The sequence below is a fragment of the Gobio gobio genome (genome assembly GCF_949357685.1).
Source record: "Gobio gobio genome assembly, chromosome: 9".
In the NCBI taxonomy this organism is placed as follows: Eukaryota; Metazoa; Chordata; class Actinopteri; order Cypriniformes; family Gobionidae; genus Gobio; species Gobio gobio.
Genome location: NC_137115.1, coordinates 45,249,964 through 45,271,175, shown reverse-complemented (window position 1 = coordinate 45,271,175; position 21,212 = coordinate 45,249,964). Strand labels below are relative to the sequence as shown.

Genomic DNA, 21,212 nt, shown 5'->3' with positions numbered 1-21,212 from the left:
TAAAATAATTCTGGCACATGTAGAAACGCAGAGAAAAAATAGCAGAGAAATTGTACAAATATGGTTTCTAAAGGACAATGCTTGAGTGTATTTAAAGTATTCTATTCTTGGATTCACCTGCTGCTCGAAGCACTAGTTCTAGATTTGGAAAGCAATACATCAACTTAGACTGACTGAGAATCTGTTGACTGACTGTCAAGAACCAAAATTCAAAGCAGTGTGTAAGCGCTTTGCGCATGCTCAAGCTGAAGAGGCCGCTCAACTTCTGTTCACGGCGCGCTGGAATCGCCATAACTGGAACCGGGGGATTCGGTTTAGGGCTCACGGAGGTAAGATGTTGGCCACATATTACTTATAGCCGTTAACGCTGCGTTTACACTGCACATAACTACTTTATAGATACTTTATGCAAAGTATGACCGGGGCTTTTTGCCAAGAATGATCTGAAGCGCTAGCTAATAGGACACGCCTATAGGACAGGAGCGTGTACGGGCCGCGCGAGGGTCTCGCGCCTGCAAGCGGCTCATATGGCTCTGAGGTATTTTTAGAACGGAACGATAGCGCGTTGGGTCCAAGTTGACCGTAACGATTCAAACTCCTAGTCGATATTCAAAAAGTAACGTTCACTTCAACGTAAAGCACAACTTTTTCCTCATCACAGTTTAGCCGGCGAGTTCGCTGTAGACAGTTAGCACGTCGGCTAAAGCTACAATGAATCAGTCTACATCGAGGCCAATGAAAGCTAGCTAATAATCTTAGCATGGTGACTCTTAATGCCTAGTAACATTCTCGATCAAATAGTGATTGCAGGTAGACGGAAATGATTCTAACTACAATTCAGTAGTCATCATATCGACACTGATTCATTTGAATGAGTTACTTGTTAACCAACCTACTAAGTAGAGCTAAAAATCTTTAAAATCCTCTTTAGAATGGCCAGACTGATGTTTTTAAATATATATATTAAGTGTCATTCTAATTTGACAGTAATTGTCAAGTGTTTGTTAAGTGTAGTTATTGTCATTTGTACATTTGTAATTCAAGATAATTGTCATTAACAGCTATAAGTTAACTAACTAAAGGCGCGTTGTAGCCCAGAACTATAAAAGTGACGAGTTTACGTGTTAGATGTCAGAGCAAACTATAGATTTGGAGAAATTGATTGGTTTAACTTTGAAAGACTGCAATGAATTATGGCCCAAGCAAGCACATGATACATTAGCAAGTCAAAGTTGCTGACAACTGTCTTAACAGGGTGGAGCAGGAGTGTGTTAGATTCCACGAGCTTAATTTTTTCAAGGCAAGATTGCCTTGCCTTGCCTTAAGGAAAAGACGTTTATAAAGGCCCGTTCACATAAAGGAGGATAACAAAAAAAGTTTTAAAAAATCATAATAATTCAATGAGAATAGGTAAGTCTAAAACTTACGTTATAACGATAACGCAACAGTGCCGATATCATTACGAATTTTCCTGACTGATAAACGATAAAAACATCGGCAGCCAACCAATCAGAATCCACCGACTTAAAGTTCGAGAATGATACTGCCTTCACGTGTTCTCGGAATTATCGTAAATACGAGTTTCCTGGGTAAAAAATGCACATGAATGCCCTCTGATGTCGTGTTTACCACTGGGAAGTTCGGAAATAATTTTGATACCCAAATTCCCGAGATGGGCGTGCCATAAACTTTAAACATAGAACTACTGCTGTGTCAGGTGTGATTTATTAGGTTTTTCCCACAACAGCTCAATCATCTTGTCATTATGCTGCCTTCACGTGCTATTGGAAATGTCCTAATTCCCACTTTAGAAGTCGTGATTACGAGCTTGTTGCATTCAAGTGCTTTGTTGTCGGAATAAGGAATCATGGTGGACACAAGGTTATTCTTGTCTATTTATTGGGAAAATCGTATTAAAACCAACATATCCAATGACAACCATATAAACATTCCAGATAGTCCGCTTTCTGCCAATTCTGTAATTTCAGTCAAATGCAGGCTATTTTCGCTGTGTACCAAACATACAATACGCTTCAAATTATTACTCGTACATGTAAATATGACAAGACAATCAAGCTGTTTTGGGGAAAAAAAATAATAAAACCTGTCTATGATAAAACCACACCTGCCACAGTACTAGTTAGTTCTCCCCACCTGCATGTTTAAAGTTTATGACGCCCATCTCGGGAATTGGGGTATCAAAATTATTTCCGAACTTCCCAGTGGTAAACGCGACATCAGAGGGCTTTCATGTGCCATTTTTACCTAGGAAACTCGTATTTACGATAATTCCGATAGCACGTGAAGGCAGCATTAATGTAGTGCATATTTACATGTGAATAATCATTTGAAGTTTTTTTGAAGTATGTTTTATACACAGTGAATTAGAGCTGCAACTAACGATTATTTTTTCTGTCGACTAATCTAACGATTATTTTTTCGATTAGTCGACTAATCTAACGATTATTTTTCCGGATTAATCTTATGATTCTTTTTTACTGATTATTGTATTTCGAAGAGGGTAGTGAATTTGTATATTATTTTAACATGAAATCAATGAATGATGACTATATTAATTGTATTTCAGGAAGGGTAGTGTACATAGTATGCCATTTTATAATGAAATATATGAACACAAGAAGCTTTTTAAACATAATATATAATGATACTATTCATCATAAAATGTATACAGAGTAGGCCTAATTAGGAAAAGTTGTTTACTATAGTAGTTGAGTATGATTTACTTATTGATTTGTGTCAATAGTAAACGAAAATGCACTGCAAACGGTTCACATACAGGAGCTTTCAGCATAGTTTTAATATAGTATAACTAGTCGTCTATTTTGAAGATACATGTGCATAAACAACGACTAAAGCTGCCAGAAGTTTTTGCCCAAACTTCAAAGACACATTTAAATGATTAAACCTAGAGGCATATCTTAACTTTAATGTTACTTTAATCATGCAAACTACCTATATACAGCATGTTATTATGCATATGTGTTTGGGACAGAGCGGAACCAGGTCGCATTAACAGGAGATATATGCAGCCCATAATAAATAAAGGCACGAGACGTACTGGGGTTGGAGAAGAACCCCGGAAAATGTGACCGTCTGTTGCAATACATGCGCCACGGTTCAGCTGCGCGAGAGAACCATGGAGAGAACACTGGCAGCAGGGTTGCCAGGTTTTCACAACAAAACCCACCCATTCGTTACTCAAAACTAGCCCAAAACAAGCCCAATCGCGTTTCGGGGAGGTTCTCTGGTTAACATCGCGTTCGGGGGGTTAAATATATGTGCTTTTTTTGCAGGGCTGCCTGTTAAAATTCTCATTCCCGGGGCTAAATATCACATAGTTGGGATCGCTTCAACCCGCGGACATGAGACACAGCCCGCTTTAACGGTGTGAAGTAGCCCAATTCCGCGGAAAAAAACGGGACTTGGCAACACTGATTGGCAGTGTGAAAGCTCCAGCTCTCCACGCGCACAGCTCCTGCTCTGCCACCGCGCGCAGTGTGAAACCGGCATTACAGATTGAACAAAGCACAGTTTTATTCGGCTTCTGTTCAAAGTACTCCCACACTTTTGAATGTCGCGGTCTGGCTTTATATGATAAATGATCATTTTCACTATGCCCAGGAGCAGAAGCCGCCATTATTCTAGATCTTCTGTTCCATTCTAGAACGTAAATAATGTGCCGTCGACGCATTTCACGCACGTCGACGTATTTTCGTAGTCGACATCATCGACGACGTCGACGCGTTGTTGCAGCCCTACAGTGAATATAGCCTGCATTAGTCTGAAATTACAGAATCACCAGCAAGCGGTTGCATCTTAAATGTTTATATGGTTGTCAGTGCATGGGACCCTATACTGTTTATTTTGTATTTATTTTGAAGATTTAATATAGCATTCATTTTTTATTAATTTTAGCATTAATTTTTTAATGCTATTTTCATATTTTTATTCTTAGAATTTGTACTACTATGTTCTTGTTGTGTTTGTATTGTATATGTGCACTGGAAGCTTCAGCACACTTGGCAATAAAGCTCTTTCTGATTCTGATTATGCTGCCTTCGCGTGCTCTCGGAATTATCAGAAATGCGAGTTTCCTGGGTAAAAATTGCACATGAATGGCTCTGATGTTGTGTTTACCACTGGGAAGTTCGGAAATAATTTTGATACCCAAATTCCTGAGATGGGTGTGCCATAAACTTTAAACATAGAACTACTGCTGTGTCAGGTATGATTTATTAGTTTTTACCCCAAAACAGCTAGATCATCTTGTCTTGTCATTAATGTATTGCATATTTACATATACGAGGAATCATTTGAAGCGTATTGTTTATTTTATACACAGCGAAAATAGTCTGCATTTGACAGAAATTACGGAATAAGCAGAAAGCGGACTAAATGGATAGCATCGTAAATAGGGATGCACCGAATATTCGGCCACCGAAAATTTTCGGCCGAAAATGGCCCAAAAGTGCATTTTCGGTTTTCGGCCGAAAGACTTTTATCACCGAAACAACACGGCCGAAATGTTGTGATGACGCAAACAGAAACCGCGACCTGCACATGCTTGTCTGAAGCAGTATATTTGAGAAACACCCACGTCAGCTCCATGCATAAGCACTGACAGCCAGAGCTCATGTTCTCGATGAGAAGATGACCAGACTTCACTGTGAGTTCCCACACAAACATCGATCAACATGTATCACGAAATTCAAACGATAAATGGCGTTTTGACGCTCTTTAATGTGGCATCACTGATCACATCACAGTTCAAGCCGCGGCGCGCGCGCGTGAACGTGAATATCTGTGAGCGCGATCGATCATCTCTTCCTTAAGAATAAACCTGAATGAACATCTAAGGTATGTTGAGGATACATTATCACTCACTGTCACGTATCATATGTGGTGTAATCGCTCAATCAGTGTTTCAGCAGCGAAAAGACGTCAATATAACTGCTTGTAAACTAGCCTAAACAATGTCATGTAACTTTAGCATCACATTTACCTCAGGCAGTCATTCAGTGTCCACAGAATTTTATTCACTAGAGTAAATCAACTCTTTCACTAAATATATGACCTATATTAGCCGTTATATTCATTATATTCTACTTAACCTGTTAATGAGATCTTGATTATCTCCTGTATGTTTAAATAAACCTTTCATGAAAATGACAGACACTTGTGTATAAATGATTATATTTCAACAACGAATTGGAGAAAAAACTATTTTATTATTAGATTATTAGTTATTGCAAAAACTGCCTTATGTGAAGTTTACATGTTTGCGTACTATGTTATTTGAGTGTTGATTATTAGACCTAAAAATAAATAGCAACTGAATTTAGGCTAATAGTTTGGGCTCTGTTGTTAACCTTTAATATTAATGTGCAAGTAAGGGCTCCCCATATAGTTTACAGCAATATCTTCAATACACTTTTAGTTATAATTTAATTCATTTAAGGACAGATACTTTTTTTTTTCTTCAGTAAACCAATAAAAAAAAATAAAGTCATTTTGTAAAACTGCTGTACCGAACCATCAGTTTTGTGTGTCGCTACACCCCTATTCTACAGTTAACATATGGGCTATGGCAGTCTTTGCTTTGATACACTATTATGTTGAAGGCCTACAGAGAAAATAGTTTTATCTTTAAGCAGTTTCACTTGTTCAGAATGCACTTTCTTGTAGTAGTCCTGCAGAGAAAAATTTTAAATGCACTAGACCTAAATGTACTTTTGTTTTTAATTTTAAAACCTTTCTGTAGGCCTGTACATTATTATTTAATGCACAAATGAGTGGGGTCAAGTTAAACATTTTAGTTTGAATTTTATTTTATACTGTGCATTGTTGCAATGTGCTAAATAAATATTGGCATAATTTGTAATTGATTTATTCTTTGAAACTTTAATATTAATTTATGCAATTACAATGCCTTGATTTTAGTAAAGTTAGTAAACAGTCATAGCCATAAATGCAATGGTACTAATAATTGGCATAATTTATTTCGGTGTTTCGGTTTTCGGCCTTGGGTTCCTCTTTTTCGGTTTTCGGTTTCGGCCAAGAATTTTCATTTCGGTGCATCCCTAATCGTAAATGTTTATATGGTTGTCAGTGCACTTGACACTACATATAATATTGGTTTTAGTAAGGCTTCTGAAGTGGGAATTATTAAATTTCCAATAGCACGTGAAGGCAGCAGACTTTGCAGCATGCATTTATAATGAAGATATTGATTCTGATTGGCTGTCAGTGTTTTTTTTTTATAATTAATCAACTGGACAAATTCGTTCTAAATCAAAGTGATTACAATAATATTGTTCGTTCATCTGTGTGGTTATAGTTGTGGTGTGGACTTCCCATACATAGACTGTAAACAAAAAAGATGTCTCTACTTCCTTTCACTGTAGAAAAATTAAGCCAAAATATGCCAGAAACAGTCGTTACCGTTTACGTCATTTGGAGCCAATAATGATCCACAATGTCAAGGTCCTGCCTAGACTGAGAAAACCCAGCCTGATCTGCCGACTTATCCACCTGGCGCGCTATTGGCGGGTTTAACACGATGGCGGATAGAGAAGTGATGGGTCGTTGCCTGTTGATCACGCCTCTTGTGGTCTGATTGGTTGAAGGACTATCCAATTGCATACAGAGTCATTTCATTTATGCTCATTGATCACGCCTCTTGTGCAGTAGAGAATACATAGCAGACTCCCAAGACCAATGTTCAATCTTAAATTGAGCTTCGTCTGCTGATATCCAGACAAGGCCCTTCCCATACTCCTCCTATAGACCCAATAGCTGTGTTCAAAGTGTGCCGCACAAGTCCTGAAAAGTGAAGCCAAAACGTTTCGATCGCCCCCAGGTGGTTGGCCCCAGCATAGGTCATAAACCCCGCCCTCTCCATGTAATCGAATAGGTCGTGACACAATCTAAACAGTCAAATTACACTTCAAAAAAAAAAAATTTTTTTTTTTTCATGATTGACAGCTTCTCTGAGCGAAGTACCGGCGCAAGATGTCACCACCATATTGGGACATTGACGGCTTCACTTTTTTTTTTTTACAGTGGAAGAGAGTGAAGGTGCATCGCCCATATTTTTTTATAGTTTATGGTGTGTTTGACTTGAAGTGGTGCTGCACAGACCGATCAGCCGCTACTTTGATGTCATACACGATTCATCTGTGCTGCGATGTTTCAAGTCAAACACACCTATTCTCAAGCACAGCTGTCAATAATGATGTTACATCCGGCTTTTATAGCATCAAAATCAAATGAACTAAACCCAAACTTATAAAAGCGAACACTTGAACATGCATCAGCGTGATAAGAACTAACTAAAATGACAGAAACTAAAATAAGTGTCTTTTTTTTCTTTCCTTTTTTTTGGCTCGTCCCATTCAGAGGTACTGCAGCCAGCCACCAGGGGGTGATTTAAATGTTTTGGTTACACTTTTCAGGATGTGTGCAGCATATTGGGTCAAATGAAAGCCAGTGCACCTTTAAATGTAGATTCAATTCTCCTTAAATTTCTTTTTGTTGTTTTTTTTTGTACTTATGTTTTGTACTTATGGTTGTCAACTCTTAGTAAGTCATACACATTGAGTCATTTATTCTGTTTCCACCAGTGCCTGTAGAAGGGTGAATCAGAATGGGAGACAAGCCGATTTGGGAACAAATAGGATCCAGCTTTGTGCAACATTACTATCAGCTGTTTGACACAGACAGGACTCAACTTGGATCGATATATGTGAGTATTGTCAAGTTCTTTTGCTCAGGATAGTTCTCTCTTGACTAGTCCTTTAAGGCTGTCCCACACTAAAAGATTAAAAAAATCTTATCATATTTTCAAAATGTGAGGGACCAAAAACATGACGATATAAAATCATAGATTTAACAGTGTTGTTCCTATAGTATGTGGAGTGCAGCGACGTGACCAAGACAGAACACCTCACGCTAACAGATGCCATTCACAAACAACCAGAGCCCCGACTGTGAACACAGGAAATCTTGCAAAATCTCTCGGTGTCAAACGTGACTTAAGAGTACACAAACATGGCAGACGGCGGACAAGAAGAAATGGAAATATTGTTTGGACTGTTTTTTTCTTTTCTTTTTTAAAAAAGAAAAAAACTTCAGTGGCCGGTATCTAAGCACCAGAATGAAAGACCTGTTTCTATTGGTCCCTCTTCCTTGGCGCAATAATTTGGCCACGCCCACTACACGGTCCTGCCAGTCTGACTCTGACAGAGAGCGGGGTTGTGGGAGCCACCTGGTATTACAGGGTGCGTTAGATATAACACAGGGGCTTAATAATGGCATTTGGGAGCACTCTGTCTTTCTCAGTCATGTTTAAGGGAGTGCTAAACATGACCGTGGCTGATGACAAACACTATAATGGCCTAACAACTTATATTTCACTGTATCAACCTTTTGTGAACTCTTGAACTCTACAAAGGGTGACAGTATACAGCTGCTTTATTTCACTTTCTGCCCATTTGGTGCAGGCTTTCTTGGCCAATGTTCTTTTGATCCTATACACATTTCTCATATAACCATCCTTTATTCTTATAATACCCCAAATCGCATGAAAAACACAGCAACAACCATATATTGTTGTAATAGTCTATTAGATTAATGCTTCATCTGTACAAATGTTTCTATCTGTTAGTTATGTACGAAGACAGAACGGAGCTGCCGGTTTTCGTCATAGGAGTGTGGAAGTTATGACGTGTAATATGAGTTACAGATCAGTAGCGAATCATCTGGGATGAGAGTCATAGTCATTTGACCTGGAACAGAGGCAGAGCCAGACGGCACTTATCGGATCTCATAATTTAGTGGAAAATAAATAGAAATGACAACTCCTATATAAAGAAATATTAAGTAATGTTTCCCTAATGTGCACACTTTTGGACTAAAAGTCCTAATGGATGTTGTTAATTGCGATCACAAATAAAATGGAGCAGACATTTGATTGAATATGTCTCACTATTTCATTTGAAATGCCAATAACTGGTATGGTTTTGCTTGTTTGATGTGTATTTCTGACTGAAATTACTGTCATTGTTTTTTATTATAAACAGTGGCCAAAATATTGCGCCACGGGAGAGCGACTAATAGAAACAGGTCTTTCATTCTGGTGCTTAGATACTGCCCACTAAAGTGCAGCTTCACTTGAATTCAAAACTTTTCAACTTGCAAGCAAAGGTTCTAGAGTGGCAAACAATGACAGCAGAAAAGAAAGCAAATAAAAAAAAAAACTGCACAAAGCAAATTAAAACTACACAAAGAAAAACAAAGATTTAGGGTATGTTTAAGCGACAATGATATGCTTAAAACGGAGAAGTTTTTCCTTTGAGTTTTCCGTGTACAGACGACACCATTGTCAAAACTACCCCCCTTCACACGGATCCACGAAAACGATTAAAAATGCTGTGTTCTGCTGCTAGGCCATTAGATGGCAATAAAACACTATAAACTGAACATGTAATACGCATGTGCATAACGTCATTGTTTTCACAGACTTCAAAAACTTTTGTCAAAAACAGTTTGTTTGTTTGCATAAAAGACAGAAAAACTCTATACCCTGACCAAATCTATCACTCTTAACTAGGGCTGTCAAAATTGCTCAAAAATGACGTTCGAATATTCCCTCTAAAAAAAGCACGAATATTCGAACATCTGGTTGCGCATTTTATCAATGACGCGCATTACGTCAATAACAGGACAAATGAATACAAAGACACATAACTACTTATATAGGTAGTCTATTTAAGTTTAAACATATTTGACAACATATTACCTACACAAAAACAAGTAAATCAACTAATGGCTAAGACCGCAGACCTCATCTCTCTCGCCCTCACGCTCTCTGCGCATAACGGTTTAAATGAACACACACATTTTGAGGCTGATCAAGAGTTTTGTGCAAGCAATTTAAGGTCGCGACTCTTGTCCCAAATATAGCAGGCTTCATTCAGTGATTGAAACAAATATTAATATAAGTTTTACAGCATATTATTGAACGCTCCGAGCGAGCTGTGCTGTGGTAAACATGTAACTTTTCCTTGACATGAAACGGTAAATAATCAAACCAGTGGAAGCAGTGCATTTATCCTTCATTCATGCAATATCTATTCAGTCAGTACCTCGGTTCCATTGCTTGACAGAACTCCAGCCTGCCCCATCCACGACACTGATCGCTCTCATGTCCTTACAAATGAACAAAATTAATTTCTCCGTTATGGCCTCTTGTCGTGTTGCAGACAGAGAGCTTGTGGCGCGCGATGCAGAGTAAGGGTGGTCCAGTTAACACACACAAATTAGTTGCTTATATTTACAAAACGAGCCTACAAAAGCATAAAAAAGCCTGTTTAATAAAGAAAAGTTCACGAAACTAAGTGAAAACTCACTAAAGTGTTTAGTGAAATTAGGAAACATTTAGATATCATAAATTGAGTTGTATAAGTTAACGTTACATTTCTACATACATTTTGTTCTCATGTCACAAGTAATATCAAGGTTTATTTTGATCTGTTTTACATGATTCTTTTGTAGCGTGGTTTTCGGTGAAGTGTACTAAAATAAATATCGTCACCTGTGTACATTAGCCCACTTCTTCTCGACGCTTTTCCTGATAGTTTATAGAACAATTACTCCGAGTCGCCATCTGTCGTTTCAATGAAAAGCACAACGGCGAGCGCGTCAAATATAAACACCTCGTCCGTTTGGAGAGGAGCGCGCGCAGTCAGAGGAGACGGGCCACAGTACACAAGGCTTCACTCGCAAAGCAGACAGCCACGCCTCTACTACCGCGGGCGTTTTTTCCCCCCACATTTTTTTATTTATTCGAATATTAATTTTCACCTTCGAAATTCGTTTTTTAAAAACTATTCGAATATATATTCGAATTTAGAATATTCGTTGACAGCCCTACTCTTAACACACGTCACACTAGTGTTGTCAAAAATATCGATATTTCGATATGTATGCTCTCCGACCGACAGCGAGTTGACATGCACCCGCCTCCTCTCATTCAGTCCGGTTAACCCTCTAAACACGGCAAACGCGTGTTCTGCTGGATTTTTCCTTATGACTGCGTGTTAGTGTTGGTTGGTTGGTTAATTCTACTCATTCCCGCAGATTTCGCGCTCGCATCTGAAGCGCACACACACATACCGTAATAAAGCCGCCTCTGACATATATAGGCAAAAATGAGCTTATTAATGGTCAAATACACTCAAAAAATGTCTCAATGTCCATCTTGGTGAGTATTAACGTAAACCCAGTCGTAAACAGTTCAGGAAGAATGTGTCACAGGAGTGTTTGGGATCCATGCATGCGTCGGGTCTTAAAGGGACAGCAGTTATTTATTATTCAAACTACAAAAAGACAAACGATCACCTACTGCTCTTGACTGATTAACTTGTGAAACTCTAATGGATTCACCTGTATTTCCTTTTTTATAATGAAGATTATCCAATGTTATTTGAAATATGATTACTTTGTTTTTTTAAAATTCAGTTTTTTACCTGAATACTGTTAGACCTACCTTAAAAAATAAAGCAGTCTATTTAATTTGTATCTTTATTCTATTGTATTAATTTGTGCTTTTGTTAGTCATTTGTTTATTTGTTCTTATTTTATTACTGTTTACTCGTCTTTTTAAATTCAATTTGAAATCAAGCTTCCTTGTGCTGTAGCTATTGCAACACAATAGTACGCAAATATTTGTGAGATAATTGTAATGGTAATTGATCAACGTTTATATATAAGAAAAACCTTAAAAGATTTATCATATAAAGTGATCTCTTCAGAAGAAACTTTTAATCGCCTAGACTTTCAATAGACGGACAAAAAAATAAATGATATTAAAAATATCTATTTGACAGTATGTGCAGCATTTTTTCCCCGTGGTATCGAAAATGGTATCGAATATCGATACTTTTTTAGGTATCGTATCGAAGTTAGAAATTGCAGTATCGTGACAACACTACGTCACACCACAGGAAAATCTGATAAAATAATCTGTAGAACCATCAAGATAATCTGGACCTTAACTAGGATTGTCGGAATGGGAGAATTTGGCCCAAAATTGGCCCGATTATCTTGTAGTGTGTGGGTGCCTTTAGCTAAGAGAGAGATGTCAATTAGAAATGTTTTTACTGTCTCTCTGTCTTGCCATCACGTTAGTGTTCAAAGCGTCCCTTGGTTTATGTCTTGCAGAGTGACGCTAGATGCCCAGTAACAAACAAGTTTTGTCGTGTGTTCAACTGAAGAGTCTTTTCAGGCCAGAAATGTGGTTCTACACTGGGCCTAAAGTGCTCATACTTGGATCTACATTTTGAGAAACATATAAAAGATGTTAAAAAATACTGATGTTGAATATTTGTTGAGGAAATAAAAAAAAATATATATATATTAGTATAATCTGTGGAATGGATTAAATATATGTGTGATTTTGTTTATCTTCTGTGAGTGCACCTGTCATTTGTTACTGTCACTTGTTAATTTACAAAATTTTCTGCTGTCCATTTAACCAGTGAAAAGTATTAAAAAGAGCTTGTGACTAAACCTCGTAACTCCATTGGATCTTCAAACTGTCGGTAAAACCTTTTAACCTCTTGTGAATGAAGTGCCAGATGCAGTTTGGACCATCTTTGTTTGTTTGCAATGCAAGGGTAAATAAACAACTGGTTGTTTGCAAAAGTCCAGGTGCTGGTCATATAATTAGAATATCATGAAAAAGTTGATTTATTTCACTAATTCCATTCAAAAATTGAAACTTGTATATTACATTCATTCATTACACACAGACCTTAAACCAGGTACTGGTTGCTTTGGCACTGTGTGCAGGTGTAAAGTCCTGTTGGAAAATGAAATCTGCATCTCCATAAAGTTGGTCAGCAGCAGGAAGCATGAAGTGCTCTAAAACTTCCTGGTATACGGCTGCTTTGACCTTGGACCTCATAAAACACAGTGGACCAACACCAGCAGATGACATGGCACCCCAAACCATCACTGACTGTGGAAACTTTACACTGGACCTCAAGCAACGTGGATTGTGTGCCTCTCCTCTCTTTCTCCAGACTCTGGGACCCTGATTTCCAAAGGAAATGCAAAATTTACTCTCATCAGAGAACATGCCTTTGGACCACTCAGCAGCTGCCCAGTCCTTTTTGTCTTTAGCCCAGGCGAGACGCTTCTGACGCTGTCTGTTGTTCAAGAGTGGCTTAACACAAGAAATGCGACAGCTGTAACCCCAGCTGAAAGTCTTGCATACGTCTGTGCGTAGTGGTTCTTGAAGCACTGACTCCAGCTGCAGTCCACTCTGTGAATCTCCCCCACATTTTTGAATGGGTTTTGTTTCACAATCCTCTCCAGGGTGTGGTTATCCCTATTGCTTATACACTTTTTTTCTACCACATCTTTTCCTTCCCTTCGCCTCTCTATTAATGTGCTTGGACACAGCTCTGTGAACAGCCAGCCTCTTTTGCAATGACCTTTTGCGTCTTGCCCTCCTTGTGCAAGGTGTCAATGGTCGTCTTTTGGACAACTGTCAAGTCAGCAGTCTTCCCCATGATTGTGTAGCCTACAGAACTAGACTGAGAGACCATTTAAAGGCCTTTGCAGGTGTTTTGAGTTAATTGGCTGATTCAATATTGAACCTTTTTACAATATTAAAATTTTCTGAGATACTGAATTTGGGATTTTCCTTAGTTGTCAGTTATAATCATCAAAATGAGAAGAAATAAACATTTGAAATATCAGTCTGAGTGTGAAATGAATGAATGTAATATACAAGTTTCACTTTTTGAATGGACTTAGTGAAATAAATCAACTTTTTGATGATATTCTAATTATATATCCAGCACCTGTACAGCGTTTTTTTTACTCAAGAAACACTATATACACTAATCAGGCATAACATTATGACCTAATATTGTGTTGGTCCCCCTTTTGCTGCCAAAACAGCCCTGACCTGTCAAGGCATGGACTCCACTAGACCCCTGAGGGTGTGCTGTTGTATCTGGCACCAAAATGTTAGCAGCAGATCCTTTAAGTCCTGTAAGTTGCGAGATGTGGCTTCTATGGATCGGACTTGTTTGTTTAGCACTTCCCACAGATGCTCGATTGGATTGAGATCTGGTGAAATTGGAGGCCAAGTCAACACCTCAAACTCGTTGTGCTCCTCAAACCATTCCTGAACCATTTTTGCTTTGTGGCAGGGCGCATTATCCTGCTGAAAGAGACCACAGACATAAGGGAATACCGTTTCCATGAAAGGGTGTACAAGGTAGGTAGGTACTTATGTAGGTGGTACGTGTCAAAGTAACATACACATGGTTGGCAGGACCCAAGGTTTCCCAGCAGAACATTGCCCAAAGCATCTCACAGCGTCCGCCGGCTTGCCTTCTTTCTATAGTGCATCCTGGTGCCATGTGTTCCCCAGGTAAGCAACGCACCCGCACCCGGCCATCCACGTGATGTAAAACAAAATACGATTCTTCAGACCAGGCCACCTTCTTCCACTGCTCTATGGTCCAGTTCTGATGCTCACGTGCCCACTGTTGTTGCTTTCAGCAGTGAACAGGGGTCAGCATGGGCACCCTTACTGGTCTGCAGCTATGCAGCCCCATACGCAACAAACTGTGATGCACTGTGTATTCGGACCCCTTTCTATCAGCACCAGCATTAACTTGAGCAATTTGAGCTACAGTAGCTCGTCTGTTTGATCAGACCACACCCAGTCTACGTTCCCCACGTGCATCAATGAGCCTTGACCCTGTCACCAGTTCACCACCGTTTCTTCCTTGGACCACTTTTGATAGATACAAAATATAGATAGATATTGATCAAAAGTCATAACCAATACCGTCATAAATAACCTTTGTGTAGCACTTTGTTTTTAGTACCATAAGATTTTGACCAAATGACAATAAAGTGAGCAACCACATAGTAAACTTTATAACCTGCCAAACATAATGCGATGTACTTACTGCCTCAGATGCGGCCGTTCAATGACGTACAAAACATGCACGTCTGAAATTCTCAGAAATTTGCTGGTCAAAAACTTTGTAACTCCATTTGAGCTTGATTTTGGTAAAATGTTAATAATGCAACGCATGCAACGGTCTGACCATATATAATATAAATAAAACTATAATATGAACTTTGACAATGTGGTGTTTAATTGTTTGTTTAAAAAATTGATTTTTTCCGTTTTCTGAAAAGGAGCGTTTTTGGAGATACAAAGTTTCCACCCGACAGCAAAGATACATAAATAAGACTGGCTTCAGCACTTCTTCACTATCTACATATTGGCTTCTTTAGCTCATCTAAATGATCTTTTTCTCTTAGATTGATGCGTCATGCCTTACGTGGGAGGGTCAGCAATTCCAGGGAAAAGCAGCCATTGTCGAAAAGCTTTCCGTAAGTATTCAGGTGTTTTTTGTTAGAGGTGAAGATTGATTCAAAGTAGATTAATAGGTTGGGGTTCATTTCTTATTTCCTCCATGTATAGGGACTAAAAATATTTTTTGAGGGGAAAAAAGTGAGCGAGAGGTTCTCCACTAAAAATTCTGGCCATTACCTATAAGCTGATAAATTTTTTAATTTTATGGTTGATAACCAATAAATGGCAGGTATGAAATATCTGTATTATTTTGACTGAATTTCAAATAAGTCACTAAAATCTGTCATTTTAAAAAATACTACTGAATTTAGGCATCACAACATTATAGTAGAGTATTTAAAAAAATAGATGTTTGTTTTGAGATTTGCTAAGGTAAGTGCAAAGGTAATCTACATGTAAAAATAGGGGAAATTAGCATGCACAGTTAAATGGCCAATATCGTCCAGTACTGATAAATAAATAAAAAAATCTCTAAAATCAACCAACATTGTACAGATCTATTCCACATCCTCATTTAAATATTGATCAGCTGTTTAAATAAAGTACGTATATGACGTAGTAAGTTATCTTTCCATTTAAACATTGATGATATACTTTTTTGTCTTTATCTTTCAGAGCCTGCCCTTCACAAAAATTGCTCACAGCATAACAGCACAAGACCACCAGCCCACCCCTGATAGCTGCATATTGAGTATGGTAGTAGGCCAACTAAAAGTAAGTACATTTTTGGTTTCTGACAGTTAAGCTTTTGCAGCATCGCTTCAGTTGAACAGTTTTGGTAAATATGTATGTGATAAAGGTCTATTCTTGCCTATTTGAAATGCATATCACCTTAATCCCAGTGGCATTTAAATCAAGAGCAGCCGTGGAAGTTTTAAGCCTCTCTTGATTTCCCTCTCACCTTACGTCACATGGTTGTGCGTAGTCAAAGATTTCATAAGCATTTCAGAGCTGTAGTGTGTGTGTGTTTGTCTATCAGGCGGACGATGACCAGGTGCTGGGCTTCCAGCAGACCTTTCTGTTGAAAAGTATCAACACTGCCTGGGTTTGCACCAATGAAGTCTTCAGGCTTGCGCTGCACAACCTTTGAGCTTAAAGGCTCTCGGTGGTCACATGGCCTTTCCTTCTTCTATTAATGTCTGTAAGGACCAGTGTCCGGTTGGGTTCACACACACCGTACGGGCGTCTCTACTAACGGCTTTAAGCTGTGTTCAGCTCAAGCCTCTGTGTAGATCTAGTATGGTGGGAATGCCATGACATGTCGAATTTGTTGATGCTGATTTGCCTGCTCTGTGTTTGTGGATTTGCTTGCGCCTTTGCAGCAACAAAACAACCTAAAATCATTCATTTTCATTGAGTTGGCCATTTTTGTGACCTTTAACAACATATGTCCAACAACATGAACAAATCTAATTTAAATTAATGAGCACCGACTCTATGTGGTGATTAACAATCAGCTTTTATTTTGACCTCTAAGGGTTTGCAATGAAGACTTCTGCATTTTAGGGATCAGCGGAGTCCGCGTCCAGTGTGTATGACTCAGATTTCATCATAAGAAGAGTATGCGTGTACTGAACGCGCACCGCTGGATTTTTGTTACCGGGAGTACTTAATATGCCCAGGTCACACGTGCGCATGAAATGTTTTTTTTTTTTTCACTATTTACATGGGTTGTAACCCGTGGCAAGTGATTGCTCAAAACTGCGCATGCGTCAAACGCCTGTGTACGCGTACGAGTCAAAAGAAGTATACTTTGCAAGGCTGTGCGTTCGACCGTGCGCATATGCTTGCGAATGCGTAAAAAAAACGAAGTATACTTTCGGCTTACTGTGCTTCTGTGCGTGAGTTATATTGCACAGAAAGCAATTTGAAACCTTTTAACCTTCTTGGAATTTGAGTTACATCAGTGTATAGCGTGTGTGTATTTAAAGATATTGTTCACCCTAAAATGAAAATTAAGTCATTTACTCACCCTGGTGTTATTCTATTGCCGTATGCCCTTTTTTTCTTTCTTTTTCGGACCACAAAAAGAGAATAAAAAAAAAAAAAGACCATATAATGGCAGTGAATTGCTACCAGCATCAAGCTTTTTCAAAAAGGTGTAAAAAGTATCACCAAATGGTCCCATGCAACACACATCATATATTCCAAGTGTTCTGGTGGTATAACCAAAAACTAACCAAAATGTAATGTATTATTTTGACCTTCTGTGCCTGGCTATGCGACGTGAGATGCATTTGTGAGACTCTATTAGCACTGCAGTACACTCCGACTTGCCCAGAAAAAGAACAAGTTGTGTGAAAAATGAAGATTAATAAAAGCACGACATGAAATCCAATGACTAGAAATCACACAACGGCTATATTCACCTTAGAGAAGGTGGTAACACTTTACAATAAGGTTAATTAGTTAACATTAGTTAACTACATTAGTTAACATGAACTAATGATGGACTGCACTTATAAAGCATTTATTTATCTTTGTTAATGTTAATTTCAACATTTACTAATGCATTATTAAAATCTTGTTAACATTAGTTAATGCACTGTGAACTAACATGAACAAACCATGAACAGCTGTATTTTTATGAACTAACGTCAACAAAGATGAACAAATACAGTAACAAATGTACTGCTTATGGTTAGGTCATGTTAGTTAATACATTAACTAATGTTAACAAATGAGACCTTATTGTAAAGTGTTACCGAGAAGGTACATGTATTGTGTTCATGTCGAATTTTTGTTCATCTTGATTTCTCACAACCACGGCGTTAGAGTCTCATGAACGCACAGTCGAGCAAAGAAGACCAATGGCCAAAGTCAGGATTTTCGTAAAATTATACAATAAATTTTGGTTTGTTTTTCACCAAACCCTATTGTATACCCCCCAGAACACTTGGAATATACAACACGCTACATGGGATCATTCTGTGATACTTTTGGTTGTTTTTTTTTTATAAAGCTTGATGCTGGTTGCTATTCACTGCCATTATGAGCATGAGCAGGACAATTGTTTTTTGTGCTCCGAAAAAAAAAGACGGGCATTAGAACAACACCAGGGTGAGTAAATCATGACTTAATTTTCATTTTAGGGTGAACTATCCCTTTAATAAAACCATGGTCACAATAACCTAATAAAGGGTCAGTTTACATGACATGGATGATGCCTTGTATTAGGTTATTTTATTATTTATGTTGATTCATTGCTGAAGATCATTTGAGCCCAAAACTAGGCTCTGTGTTTATGAGAAACTGACCCAGATCGTTTATCACCTTACCATGCATTTGTCTTATATACTGTCATGTTTTTATTTTTATTTCACCTTCACTGAACAACATATCCTTTAAATATATTAATTGAATGAATTCCTTAGTGGGAAACATGGAGAATATTGTGCAAAGAAAACAAACTCTCAGCCTTTAATTTGTCTTGGTTGACAATACAGACAATTCACCCTCCTCCACTTCAGGTGAAGGTGGGGGAGAATGACGCACTGTTGCAAAGCTACTGGCGTCACTCCAGTCATTCCCCATCTTTGCCACTCGCGAGTCAGATAGCTGTCAATCAATCCGTCACTGCGGGTCTCAGGTGCACGCCCTCCGCTCAGTCCCGCCCTCGGTTCATCCTCTCTGTCTCCGCTGGGCTCTGCCCACTTTTCCATCTTTTTTCAAATATTGCCAGTGGCTGAGCTGGGGTTTTGTTACCCTTTAATAAAGCTTTTGTCTTTCTGTAGCTGGATTAATATGCCTTGAAATTTGCCAAACATGTTGCATGTTTTTCATTTAAGTGTAACAGAATTTGAATTTTTAGCTCTGATTGAATTATTCCCCTTCTCTCTAATGAAGTTGCACGGAATGAAATCTTCCGCCTAAGTCTCTGTGTTTCTGCTTTTCCAGGCAGACGATGACCCCATCATGGGATTCCATCAGAGCTTCATCCTGAAGAACATTAACGAGGCGTGGGTTTGCACCAATGACATGTTCCGCCTGGCGCTGCACAATTTTGGTTAAACGCCCCATGGCTAGCAGGAGGGAAGTGGGGGAAGGTGGAGATGACGACTGAACCTGTCAATCAGCCCTTCATCCATCACACTCAAGAGAAACGGCACCGGATTACAGCAGCCAATCACAGAAAACATGCAGGCATATACAGTACTGCCTCTACTCCAGAAATGACATGTTTCTTTGCTGAAAGCCCACACATCCATCAAACTGACCCTTTTCCTTCGCCAACCTGCATGATGATGGGGAGCTTAAAGATCAGAGGACGCCCTGACCAGGACAAATACGTATTAACCTAACCTCGGCTGTTTGATATTTGCATTTTAGTTGCTGATTTTTGAAATAACAACTGTCTGTCTTTCTTTGATTTAGTACAAAGTGTTATCAGCTTGTTTTTAGAATATGCTCCTTGAAGTTAAAATTTTTTTGTTTTGTTGTTGCCCCCCTTGAAAATTGGTGTCTCCGTTCAATCTGATGTCAGGTTGCTCTAGCTATCCAAAGAACACAACCCTAATTTCCCCTTCCCCTCAGACCAGTGTGCTTCCCAATTTCTGCTCACTGCTCTCTGTGACAATAATTACCAAGCCACGATACACAATAAAACCTTTGACTTTTTCTTAACAACGTCATCATCTTGTTCCTCCCCCTGTCTGGTTTTGCGTCTACCTTTTTCCCCTTTTCTATGCTTGCCTGTTCATATTTTTGATACCGTTTCATATTTGAGCAGATCCGAACACAATGGAACCGGTATTTATCTTATTATAGGTGGCCAGTGTTTCCTGAAGGAGATGTTCATACTAAAAATTACTTCTTTTTTTTTTACATTTTATATGTAACCCTAACCTTGTGAATGGTAGAATCATCAATGGACGCTCTCCAATGATTTGCATCCTCCAATGATGCTACATCACATAAAACAAGTTTAGTCATGGATAAAAAGGAGTTTGAGACAAACAGAAAAACCCCAGAAGTGCAGATGAATTTTCATAGGGCTTTTATTCTTTCATTTACTCTTTCTTTTTTAGCTTTGAGGTTTAATTTCCCCGTTTTCCATTTATACAAATCTTGACATAATGGGATGTGGGATGTTATGTTTAATAAGTATGAATGTGAATGCCACTGAGTTTGTACTAGTGTGCCCAAAGCTGTTATTACCTTCTATATTTAGGGTTATTTTTTGACATTACCAGTTTAAGAACCATCACAGACACATAAAGCCTGAAACGAACAGACGAGAAATACTAGTTTGTGGGAATAAGAGGTGATTCTCTTCATTTTCACATGTTTACACTTAAAGGAGTTGTTCATTGTTTAGGATTAGAAAATCATATTCACAAAATATGAAGGCCTTTGTGCCAAGGGATGGTACAGATATTTTAGAGAGATGTTGTAGTTTTTTGCACTGAAATATCTAGACAGATCTGCTAGAACATCATTATAATGAGTCACTTTCTCACATTATATTTTTGCTGGGCAAATACATGTGTTGTACACACTTCATGCTTGCTCGACCCTGCAGGTATACACACTCATTTGTGGTTTGAGGGGAAGAGCAAAAGAAGACTTGATTTTCCCAACAAAAACAACAATGTAAATACAGTAAGAGACTACTTCAGTTGCCTACATGTATGTGGAAATAAAGGAGATCAAAGTAAAGTGTGATGTTATTGTTATTTCTATCGGTGGTGGAAGAACTAGTATATTTAGATGTTTTTCTTCTTAGGTGATTTTCTGACAACTAATATAAAATGTAATAAGCAAAACGCTAATGATGACA

General features: G+C 38.4%; 1 protein-coding gene across 2 annotated transcripts; it reads left to right on the top strand.

Annotated features, from left to right (window-relative positions):
* Nucleotides 1-227: 227 nt before the first annotated feature.
* On the top strand, nucleotides 228-21,088 carry nutf2 (nuclear transport factor 2). Of its 2 annotated transcripts, XR_013817184.1 has the most exons (6): nucleotides 228-329; nucleotides 7,644-7,765; nucleotides 15,379-15,450; nucleotides 16,049-16,147; nucleotides 16,413-16,574; nucleotides 19,331-21,088. XR_013817184.1 is itself a non-coding variant. In XM_079825316.1 (5 exons), exons 2-5 carry the CDS (start codon nucleotides 7,667-7,669, stop codon nucleotides 19,442-19,444), a joined length of 384 nt encoding a protein of 127 aa, XP_079681442.1. In that variant the 5' UTR covers nucleotides 228-329; nucleotides 7,644-7,666; the 3' UTR covers nucleotides 19,445-21,088. The 2 variants fall into 2 exon arrangements, 1 of the variants encoding a protein (XP_079681442.1); XM_079825316.1 differs by lacking the exon at nucleotides 16,413-16,574.
* Nucleotides 21,089-21,212: the final 124 nt, after the last annotated feature.